General features: G+C 37.0%; 1 protein-coding gene across 1 annotated transcript; it reads left to right on the forward strand.

Annotated features, from left to right (window-relative positions):
* Positions 1-4,674: 4,674 nt before the first annotated feature.
* LOC118891279 (olfactory receptor 1509) lies at positions 4,675-6,669 on the forward strand. The gene has a single exon (XM_036845067.1). The coding sequence runs from the start codon at positions 5,654-5,656 to the stop codon at positions 6,578-6,580; it is 927 nt and encodes a 308-aa protein (XP_036700962.1). The 5' UTR covers positions 4,675-5,653; the 3' UTR covers positions 6,581-6,669.
* Positions 6,670-12,834: the final 6,165 nt, after the last annotated feature.

The raw sequence follows: 12,834 nt of genomic DNA on the forward strand, positions 1-12,834 counted from the left end.
TTCATTGAAATACCTTGCATTGATGGTGGTGAGAGATATGCTAATAGTCTTGGTTCTCTTCAGTTCAGAGACTGGGACAGCCTGAGCCTTCAAGTGGCCAAGTCAGGAGCAGCTGGCCAATGGTCCCAAAGTGATAACATGTCAGATTCCAAGAAGGCTTTCTGCAGCGCCTGAGCAGTATTCCCAAGCAGCCTATCTGCTCAGCTGCAGCACCCTGACCGGGGAGCTCAGTGGGACCCTCAAGTGAGGATTTCTGCTGGCCCTAGAGCCTGACTTGCCCACACAGGCAAGGAGCTGAGGAGAGCATCTACCGGCCCCGCCTCACCAGAGGAGCAGACACCTGGAAGCTGGGCAGCCAACAGTGCAGGAGATGAGGTGGGTGGGCGGGGCTGACAGCCTCCTGAGAAAAGCCAGAACCGTGTGGAGGGTTCCCGTGCTACCGCTTAGGTGGGGGGAATTAATTCAGAGCCAAGGCTGAGGGTAGTTCCCAGCCCACCCTGCCTGGAAAGGCTGGCGTTACCCCATCTGGTCCTGCTAAGGCCTGAGCTTCAATTTTTAATGATGCTCTTCAAAGCCAGAGATTCTTCACATTCCCTGGTTTCTCTATTGATCTTTTTGACAGGAGACCTAGACATCTGCTACAACTAATCACATAGAAAAGATGCATCTAGTTCCTATTTTACAGTTCAGAAAACTGAGGTTTAGAGGGTGACGGCAAAAGGTCATAGTTATTTGAAATCACCACCGTATGTGCTCTTATGAAGAGTCTCTACCCTCTCCTTCTTAGCTGAAAGCAAAACAGCTCTTGGTTCTCTGCTACTAATGCATTGCTGACCAGGAGTTTATGAGAAAAGTCCTCTCCATCTTAAGAATATTGCTTTATAAGAAATACAACCAGGGTGTGGAGGAAAGGGAACACTCTTGCACTGTTGGTGGGAATGTAAATTGATACAGCCACTATGGAGAACAGTATGGAGGTTCCTTAAAAAAACTACAAATAGAACTACCATACGACCCAGCAATCCCACTACTGGGCATATACCCTGAGAAAACCATAGTTCAAAAAGAGTCATGTACCAAAATGTTCATTGCAGCTCTATTTACAATAGCCAGGACATGGAAGCAACCTAAATGTCCATCGACAGATGAATGGATAAAGAAGATGTGGCACATATATACAATGGAATATTACTCAGCCATCAAAAGAAATGAAATGGAGGTATTTGTAGTGAGGTGGATGGAGTTAGAGTCTGTCATACAGAGTGAAGTAAGTCAGAAAGAGAAAAACAAATACAGTATGCTAACACACATATATGGAATCTAAGGGAAAAAAAAAAAAAGGCCATGAAGAACCTAGTGGCAAGACGGAAATAAAGACACAGACCTACTAGAGAATGGACTTGAGGATATGGGGAGGGGGAGGGGTGAGAGGTGACAGGGTGAGAGAGTGTCATGGACATATATACACTACCAAATGTAAAATAGATAGCTAGTGGGAAGTAGCCGCATAGCACAGGGAGATCAGCTCGGTGCTTTGTGACCACCTAGAGGGGTGGGATAGGGAGGGTGGGAGGGAGGGAGATGCAAGAGGGAAGAGATATGGGAACATATGTATATGTATAACTGATTCACTTTGTTTTAAAGCAGAAACTAATACACCATTGTAAAGCAATTATATTTCAATAAAGTTGTTAAAAAAAAAAAAAAGAAATACAACCATATTAGGGACTTCCCTGGTAGTGCAGTGGTTAAGACTCCGAACTCTCAATGCAGGGGGCCCAGGTTTGATCCCTGGTCAGGGAACTAGATCCCACATGCATGCTGCAAGTAAGAGTCCACATACCACAACTAAAGAGCCTCCCTGCCACAATTAAGACCCGGCAAAACAAATAAATAATAAAATAAATAAATATTTTTTAAAAATTAAAAAAAAAAGGGCTTCCCTGGTGGCGCAGTGGTTAGGAATCTGCCTGCCAATGCAGGCGACACGGGTTCGTGCCCCGGTCCGGGGAGATCCCACATGCCGCGAAGCGGCTAGGCCCCTGAGCCACAAATACTGAGCCTGCGCGTCTGGAGCCCGTGCTCCGCAACGGGAGAGGCCGCGACAGTGAGAGGCCCGCGCACTGCGATGAAGAGTGGCCCCCACTCGCCGCAACTGGAGAAAGCCCTCGCACAGAAACGAAGACCCAACACAGCCAAAAATAAATAAATTAATTAATAAAAAAATTTAAAAAAAGAAAATAAAACCATATCATAAGCTTTTAGATGTGGAGAAGGAAAAATGTACTCATAATCCCATGAAGTCAGCATTTTCATTTCCTTTCTGTTTTTTCCCCCCATGCATGCTTTTAATACTTTGTTTTTAAACAAAGTAACCCATGCTTATATACAAATTTGAACAATTACAGAGTATAATATAAAAATTAATAAAATGCTACTAGTGTTCCTTTCAATTCTATACTTCCACAGGTAACCAGTGTTAAAATATGTGTGTATTCTTTAGCACATATCATCTTTCTTTTTAGGGATAAATACATACAAACAATTCATGTATATATATATGTTTGAATATGTGTAAATAAGTTCATATTCATATATATGTGTGTGTATATATATATAAAATCTTTTTTTTTTAGCATTAGCATGATATATCATTTTCCATCCTGTCACTTTTATAAATTTATTTATTTATTTTTGGCTGTGTTGGGTCTTCGTTTCTGTGCGAGGGCTTTCTCTAGTTGCGGCGAGCAGGGGCCACTCCTCATCGCGGTGCGCGGGCCTCTCACTGTCGCGGCCTCTCTTGATGCGGAGCACAGGCTCCAGATGCGCAGGCTCAGTAGCTGTGGCTCACGGGCCCAGTTGCTCCACGGCATGTGGGATCTTCCCAGACCAGGGCTCGAACCCGTGTTCCCTGCATTGGCAGGCAGATTCTCAACCACTGCACCACCAGTGAAGCCCATAAAATCTCTTTTGATTCCTTCCTTCCTTTGCTCCTTTGTTTATTCCTTCTTTCTTCCCTCCCTTCCTCCCTCCCTTCCTCCTTTCCCTTCTCTCCTGGTTCACAATATATTTATAGCACACTCTTTTCACTTAACAATATATTATTGACGTTTTTTGAAGTTAATAGTTTGCCATTTTGGCTGTATGCTGGAATCACCAAGGAGCTTTAAAAGTACTGATGGGTCCAACCTCCAGAGATTCTGAATTAATCTGGGGTGAGGCCTGAGCAGCAAAATTTATAAACACCCCCAGGTGGTTTTGAAGTGCAGCCACGTTGAGAACCACTGTTTAAGTCATTATACATAGATCCAACTCATTCTTATTAATGGCTATATAATATTCCATACTGTTGCTGTACTAAAATTTATTTACCTATTTTTCTTTTGATAAACATTCAGTTTATTTCCAGTACCTTGTTTTGCTAACATGTTTCAATAAACATATCGATATATCCTTAATTCCTGATTGCTTTATTTCTATGAAATACAGTCCTAGAAGAGGGATTCTTGGGTTACGGGTATGGGCATTTAAATTTTTAATAGGTACTGCCTGATTATTTAGCAAAAAGCTCTTAATAAAACCTACTTCCAGTAGCATTCTATACAGTGCTCAGTTCCTTACACCTTTGCCAATCTGAAGAGAGACAAAAGGTATTTGGTTGCTTGTTTTTTTTCACCTACTACTGAAGTTGAGCATCTTTTTATTCATACTTATTTGTTATTTGTATTTCTTTTTCTGTGACTTGCTTATTCATATTTTTTTGGCCATATTTAATTGTCATTTGTCTTTTCTTGTCAAATTTTAAGAGATCTTTGAACACTAGGAATATTACTCTTTTTGATCATATGTATTGCAGCATTTTCTCTAGTCTACTATATGTATTTTGATCATTTATATGGCACTATGTATATTTAAAATTTTTGAGACTGTATAAACAAATTTTATCTCATTTTTAATTCTTCGTAATATTTCAATATATTTTCTTATTGGTAATCCTTTGTTATTACCATTTCTAATGGCTGCATACAGTTCATTATATTCAAGTTATATATTATTTAAATATCATTATATATCAGGTTTGCTACATTCATTTAAGCTTCAAAAAAATATTCCATGACTGTTGTTTTAAATAATGCTCTAATTAATGTTTTCTTGCATTTAGCTTTTTCAATAGTTTGGATACTTAGGAAATTCCTACAAGTGAAATAATTAGATCAAGATATAAATATACATATTTTAAAATTTATTTATTTTTTGGCTGCATTGGGTCTTTGTTGCGGTGTGCAGGCTTCTCATTGCAGTGGCTTGTCTTTGTTGTGGAGCATGGGCTCTAGGTGTGTGGGCTTCAGTAGTTGTGGCATGCAGGCTCAGTAGTTGTGGCTTGTGGGCTCTGGAGTGCAGGCTCAGTAGTTGTGGCTCACGGGCTAAGTTGCTCCACAGCATGTGGGATCTTCCCAGACCAGGGCTCGAACCTGTGTCCCCTGCATTGGCAGGCGGATTCTTAACCGCTGCGCCACCAGGGAAGTCCCTATAAATCTTTTTTATGGTTTGTGGTAAATGTTTCCTAAACTCTGTTATAGTTTTTGGACAGCCAATCAGTATAGAAAACTACAGGTAATATAACTTTAGTGTTTATGCAATAATATCTCCTAGGGGACAAATCATATTACAGAATAAAAAAATTAGGTTTTTAAAGTCAGTTATTAGCTCCATTGTGAAGAAGGATTGGATTCTTTTGCAGGTTACCTAAGAAGGTAGGTTCAGTTCAAATAAAAATATCTTTCACATAACTACTGTGTTCCAGAAGTCATGTTAAGTGCTGCAAGGGATAAGTCATATGTGGCTATTGCTTTTCAAGAAAATTTCAATTTAATGGGGGAGCAAAACCAGATATCTTATTTTACACTTTCTTTTATAAAAAAGAAGTATGAAGGGGAAGAGATAGGATTTGATTGCATCAGTTAAGTTTTCTTAAAGGTACTGCTCTTTGAGGTAGTCTTACAGGATGAATAGTGTTTTAATAGTCAGTGATGAGGAGAGTACAGTTGATTAGAGGGTGTGTTTTCTGAGCAGAGGGAACAACATAAATACAGACAAAGATTTTGGAATGTAAGTTGGTGGAGGTAGCATGGCTGGAGCATAGTAACTTGCTTGGCTGGAGAGAAGATGCCTTACTGGAAAAATAAATGTGCAGCAGATTGTTGCAGGCTTTGAAGGTACTTTTTATTTGATAGGAAGAATGAAATAGTGAATGATCTTAGCTGGGAGTTGTATTTTGGAATATTAATTTGGTGTTACCTGTGGATTAGACTGAAATGAAAAAAGCCAGCTAACTAGTGGCTAAGGGTTTGGGCAACTTATTTATTCTTGTAGAGCCCACTTATCTGCAAGAGAGGAACAATAATGCTTATGCCATGGTGCAGTTATGGTTAAATAAGATGGTGTATATAAAGGGCATGGAATGGCTCCTGATACATACTGGGTATATTATAGCAATTGTTATTAAATTGATCTTATATTCTATATACCCTGATAATAAATAAGCAACTCAGATAGAAATGCAGAGTCACTTCAATTAGTTCCAGTCCTATAATATTAAGGCTAAATTAGCGTTCATGTTTTTCCCCCCCAAGATCCTTTGGAAACTCATTGGATGGATGCTCTAAACCAAACAAGAGTGACTCAATTTGTCTTCTTGGGACTCACTGATAACTGGGTGCTGGAAATACTATTTTTCATGGCATTCTCAGCCATGTATGTGCTAACCCTTTGGGGGAACATTCTCATCATAGTTACCATAGTCTTTACTCCACGTCTTAGTACACTCATGTATTTCTTCTTGAGCAATCTGTCCTTTATTGACATCTGCCACTCATCTGTCACTGTGCCCAAGATGCTGGAGGGTTTGCTTTTTGACAGAAAGACCATTTCCTTTGACAACTGCATTGCACAGCTCTTCTTCCTACATCTGTTTGCCTGTGCTGAGATCTTTCTGCTGACCATTATGGCCTATGATCGTTACGTAGCCATCTGTGCTCCATTACACTACCCCAATGTGATGAACATGAGGGTCTGTGTACAGTTTGTCTTTGTGCTCTGGTTGGCGGGTACTGTTCACTCACTGGTGCAGACCTTCTTGACCATTTGTCTACCTTACTGTGGCCCCAACGTTATTGATAGCTACTTCTGTGATGTTCCTCCTGTCATCAAGCTGGCCTGCACAGATACATGTCTCACAGGAATGCTGATTGTGTCCAATAGTGGAACCATTTCCCTCTTCTGTTTCCTGGCTTTGGTCGCCTCCTACACCATCATCTTGGTTTCTCTTAGAAAACAGTCAGCTGAAGGGTGCAGGAAAGCTCTGTCCACCTGCTTAGCCCACTTCGTGGTGGTTGCCCTCTTCTTTGGACCATGTATCTTCATTTACACTCAGCCAGACACCAGCTTCTCCAGTGACAAGTTGGTATCTGTCTTCTACACAGTGGTCACCCCTTTGCTGAATCCCTTCATTTACACCTTGAGGAATGAGGAAGTAAAAAGTGCTATGAAGCATCTCAGACAGAGACGAGTTTTTTCATGAAATCATGTATATTATGGGTTTGGAATTACAGATATTATTATGGTCATATCTTTAATGAGAGTAAAAGTAAGAAATCAAAATCGTTAGGTGAAATGGCATGGAGCAGGGCAGACTTCTGCACTAAAGAGAGTGACTTATTAACTACTAGTTAAATAAAGGAAAAGATCATATTGTAATATGTAAAGAAAAAGGATCTGGAAAAGTTTAAAGAAGACTTCTAGTTACACCAGTAAAAAAACACATAGACTTCAGGGCATAGTCTCAGTTTCAGGAACAGGTAAAGTTGTAAGAGAAACTACTTTTTTGATTTGTACTGTTCTTTAGGTTATTGCCTCTGGGAAGCTGTACATCACACCTGTGTTTTATACATTATAGTGGTTTTAATCCTGCTTTCAAATATAAATATTTTCAAGGTGTTTAAGACTTATCCTATTTATATTGAATTAAATTTAGTCACTTTGAAAGTGATTCTCTCATTTATTTCTACATCTATTTTGTACTTTTTGTAGTACTTTGACAAAATGAAGATGGAGATGTATTAGAACTTATTTTAAAATAAACTTTATTGAGGTAGAAATTAATTACACAAAATGTACTCATTTTATTGTACAGTTTGATAAAATTTGACAAAGGTATACCCATCTACCTCTTTAATCAAGATATAGAACATTTCCATCACCCCAAAAAGTTTCTTCAGCACCTTCCCAGAAATCACTTTATCCCCACCCAAGAACCCAAGCATCTGATTTTTTGTTGCTGTAAACTAAATTTGTCTTTCCTAGAGTTTCATATAAATTGAATCATACAGTATGTACTCTTTTATGCCTGACTTCTTTTGCTCTGCATGCTGTTTCTGAGATTAACCCATGTCTTTGTGGGTATCAGTAGTTTAATCCTTCTTATTGTTGAGTAATATTTTATTGTATGGGCATACTACAATTTGTTTATTCATTCATGTATTGATTGACATTTGGGTGTTTCTAGTTTTTTTATAATTATGAATAAGGTAGCTATAAACATTTATTTACAGGTTATTTTGGATATGTATTTTCATTTCTCTTGGGTAACTAGGAGTAGAATTATTGGATACATGGTAAGTGTATGTTTAACTTGTAAGAAACTACAAGACAGTTTTTCAAAGTCATTGTATGATTTTATACTCTCATCAGAAGTATAAGAGTTTAACATCCAACAATGGGAATTGTCAATCTTTAATTTTAAGCATTCTGGTGAGTGTGTGTGTGGTTTTATTCTTCATTTCCCTAATGATTACTGTTAAGAATCTTTTCATTTGCTTATTATCCTTTCATATATCTTGTTTTGTGATGTTCTTATTCAAATATTTGCTCATACATTATTTTTTGTCTTCTTGTCACTATGTTGTAAGAATTCTTGGTATATTCTGGATATAAGACCTTTGATGGATATATGTCTTGCCAATATTTTTATTACTCTCTGGCTTGCAGCTTTATTTTCTGAATGATATATTTTGAAGAGCAGAAATTTAAACTTTAAGTCCAATTTTTCAATTTTTTACTTTTAGATTTGATCCTTTTTGTGTCCTAAGAAATCTTTGCCTACACCAAAGTCTTGAAGATTTTCCCGTTTTTTTCTAGAAATTTTATAGTTTCAGCTTTAAATTTTAGGTCTGTGATCCATTTTAAGTTTACTTTGTTATATGGTATAAGATAAAGGTTGAGATTCATTTTTTCAATCTATTTAGTTGATCCAGCACCATTTGAAAAGACTATTTTTTCCCCATTCAGTTACCTTGACACCTTTGTTGAAAGTCAGTTGACCTTTTCTGTCAATTTATTTTTGGATTCTATATTCTGTTCCATTGACATATATGTCTATATTTAAATCAATAGCACGTTGTCTTGGTTACTTTATAGTAAATCTTGAAGTTATGTAGTGTGAGCCCTCAAACTTTCTTCTTTTTCAAAATTGTTTTGCTATTTCAAATTCTTTGTTATTTCCATGTAAATTTTTGTAAAAAGTTTGTATGGTTCTACAAAGAATAGTGCTGGAACTTAGATTAGGATTGCATTGAATCTATAGATCAGTTTGGGAAAGAATAGACCTCTTAATGATATGCAGCCTTTCAATCCATTAACATGGTATATCCCTTTATTTATTTAGGTTTTCTTTAATTTTTCTCAGCAATGTCATCTTCATTTGTAATCACACATATTAAATTAAATTTGTCCCTAAGTATTTTATGTTTGTTGATGTTATTGTTAATTTAATTTTAAATTATTTATTGGTAGTGTATAGAAATACAATTAATTTACATACAGTTGACCCTTGAACAATGTGGGTTTCAATTTCATGGGTCCACTTTTGCTGGATGTGTTAATTAGCTTGATTACGGTAATCATTTTACAATGTATACATATATCAAATTATTATATCATGTTGTACACTTTAAATATATTAAATTTTTGTCAATTAGTACTCAATAAACCTGGGAAGAAGAATGAGAAAGCAATGCAGCCCTACTGACATCTTGATTTTAGTTCAGTGAAATTTGTGTTGAACATCTGATAGAGCTGTAAGAGAATAAATTTATATTGGTTTAAGCTTCTAAGTTTGTGGTAAAGTTGTTATAGCAGCAATAAAAAAATCAATACAGATATGCTTATATGGGATTTTTTTTGCCCGATAAAGGAAGCGTATGTGCCTCTATGAAAAAAACTACAAAGCTCTGCTGAGAAAATGTGAAGAGATAAAGATGTATACATGTCGCTGTAAAAGAATAAAAAATTGTTAATATAATGAACCTTCTTAAATTGATTTATAAATTTAATTTACTCAACATAAAAATTCCACAGGACTTTTTTGGGTAAAATTTTCAATAATATTCTAAAATTTATATGAAGAAATAGGTGAAAATAGTTAAGAAGGTGCTTGGATTTATATAATTTCAGAGTGCTAATTTCCTGAATTAACTAATATCACTCTTTGGGAGACGTATAACAATTTATTGTCGAATGGGCAAGTCCAAATCAAGAAGACTCCATGGCAAATTCCTTAGGTAAAGAGAATGATGATGTATTGTGACCAAAGGGAGCATGATTAGAGGACCCTATAGATGGTCAGAGAGCTGCCATATAAAATAGTTATATCAATTTTAATGGAAATAATGGAATCAAATAGAATATGCTTAATAATAAAAATATATCTAATCTTTCTTTGATTATCTGAAAGGAATTAGAATTGATTGAGGCCTTTGGGTTATTATTCTACCAACTTCTGTTGACCTGTAGAGATAATGCTTATGAGTACTTTAGGGAATTGTGTTCCAGATAATATGAACATCCACATACACAACACTGAGTGAGTGACTCACTAACTCTGGCTGAAAGGTAAGAAATGATTGAAATGATAGAAAGTACTCAAAAGAACAAAGAATAAGAAGCAGTTTATTAAACTGGGGGATGCTCATGAAAATATCTAAACACCATTACATGCAAATTGACAAACAAATGTAGCATATCGTCAATCCCCTCCAATTTTCATATATAGCCCAAGTCAAAATCAGAGCTTTATGTATTTGTGATGAAATTAGGCCCAGATATCACTACTATACACACCTGAAAAACTTAGAAAAATGATCTAATTATCCCTCTACATTCTGGACTTTTATATGCATAGATTTTCATACTCATTAGTACCTTTTATGCAGAAGTAAATTCCTAAGGCCTTATTTGTTTATTTCTATTATGGCAATATTATTACTCTATTGCAGAGAAGACAATTGTAACCTGAGGAATTCAGCTGTCTATTACAAAGTTGCTGAACAAATTTCTATATGATAAATAATGATCCTTGCCTCCTCTTTAAAGTAAGTCAACCACAGAACCAAGAGTCAAGATACCTTCATTTTACTCTTTACTCTTCTATTTATTTAATGAACACATTTTACCTTATCCCTGAGTCTAAAAAGCTATTTCTGTGAATTGGAGAATAAATGCTTTTTTTTTTTTAACATCTTTATTGGAGTATAATTGCTTTACAATGGTGTGTTAGTTTCTGCTTTATAACAAAGTGAATCAGCTATACATATACATATATCCTCATATCTCCTCCCTCTTGCGTCTCCCTCCCACCCTCCCTATCCCACCCCTCTAGGTGGTCACAAAGCACAGAGCTGATCTCCCTGTGCTATGCAGCTGCTTCCCACTAGCTATCTATTTTACATTTGGTAGTGTATCTATGTCCATGCCACTCTCTCACTTCGTCCCAGCTTACCCTTCCCCCTCCCCATGTCCTCAAGTCCATTCTCTACATCTGCATCATTATTCCTGTCCTGCCCCTAGGTTCTTCAGAACCATTTTTATTGTTTTTTTTTTTTAAGATTCCATATATATGTGTTAGCATACAGTATTTGTTTTTCTCTTTCTGACTTACTTCACTCTGTATGACAGACTCTAGGTCCATCCACCTCACTACAAATAACTCAATTTCGTTTCTTTTTATAGCTGAGTAACATTCCATTGTAGAGAATAAATGATTTTAGCTCCCCGAAGAGCTGTGAGGATTAATGTGATTGAAGACCAGCAGTATTAGAAATTTTGCAGCAACTATTAAAAAAAAAGCAAACATGACATTGTTCCATTGTCGTTGCCATGAAACGTTGTCTTACTTACTATCACATTGCGGGTGTTCCTTTGTGTGGCTGATTCCTGCACAAGGCGGTTCCATTTGGGCTCTTTGATGGGCTATATCTCCTGACTGTCTGCCATTTCCTATAATAAAAGCATTTATTTCATACAAATTCCATAATTCTCAAATTCAGTTTAGTTATTCCACCAACCAGTCCCAATGAATGTAGTTTTATACTATGCAGAGAGTTACTTTTGGGAATGAGACTACTCTATTATTAGAATTTCTAATGGAAGTTAAATTGTTCTGCCAAGAAAACCTTACAGAATACCTTAATACCATAATAACCATACTTCTGTATAACTGAAATGACTTATATGGCTTCAATTTCCTTCTCAACACATTTCCTGGCAAAAGTACCATAAAAAATATGACATGGGTCATGTGACCCACACGTTTATTGACCACACCCTTACTGATTGCCTGGGAAATCCCACTGCATTTAAGCATGTCCTTCTCACTGATAGAGTGAGAGTGAACTACTGGGTCCCATTATGCCATGCTTTTTGTATACAGTTATGTGAGACATTGTTGCCTGGAATACCCTCTTCATATCCCGTTATCCAATCCACTCAGCATACACCACTCAGAGTACAATGTATCACAATGTTACAATGTGTGTCACCATAACTAGACTCAAGATACTGGATTATAGACCATGTTTTGCTCAACTTGGCATTTTCTCCCAGCCATTAGTGTGATATTGTTTAGTAATAAATGCTTAGTTGAATAAATTCTCTACATAATAACTAGAATAATTTCATTAAAACACAAATTGTATCATGTCTGTTCTGTGCTTCCACCATTCTGATGGCTTCCCACTGTACTGAAAAATATTCTGAACTCCTTGAGAGGACATGAAAGTAGTCTTTTTACTTCTCCAATATCATCTCTCACCATTCTCTGCCTCACAGTCAAAGCTGTAACCACACTGGTCTTTTACTTCTTGGAACAAGTCAAAGTCTTTCTGAACATAGATCTTTACACCTGTCATTTCCTCTGCCTAGAATGTTCATCACCTCTCTTTTCTCATGGTTGGCTCTTTTTCATCTTTCAGATCTTAGCTTAAATGCCATTTCCTCAAGGAGGCCCTCCTTGTCTAACCAATCTAAAGACAGTCTCTTGTATAACTCTCTAACAGCATCGTCTTTCATGGCATTTGTCATGATTTGTAATTAAAATTTGTTTATATTTTTGTTTTCTATTCTCACTAGACTCTAAGCAACATAAGTGATTATAAGTTTTATGATTATAAACCTAGTACTTAGCACATAATAGGTGCTCAGTAAATATCTGTCAAATGAATGGATAATAAGATATCCCCATTTGTTTTGTTTTTTTTTAAATTAATTAATTAATTAATTTATTTTTAATTTTTGGCTGTGTCAGGTCTTCGTTTCTGTGTGAGGGCTTTCTCTAGTTGCGGCAAGCGGGGGCCACTCTTCATCGCGGTGCGCGGGCCTCTCACTATCGCGGCCTCTCTTGTTGCGGAGCACAGGCTCCAGACGCGCAGGCTCAGTAGTTGTGGCTCACGGGCCCAGTTGCTCCGCGGCATGTGGGACCTTCCCAGACCAGGGCTCGAACCC

Source organism: Balaenoptera musculus, chromosome 2 (genome assembly GCF_009873245.2).
Source record: "Balaenoptera musculus isolate JJ_BM4_2016_0621 chromosome 2, mBalMus1.pri.v3, whole genome shotgun sequence".
NCBI classification, from domain to species: Eukaryota; Metazoa; Chordata; class Mammalia; order Artiodactyla; family Balaenopteridae; genus Balaenoptera; species Balaenoptera musculus.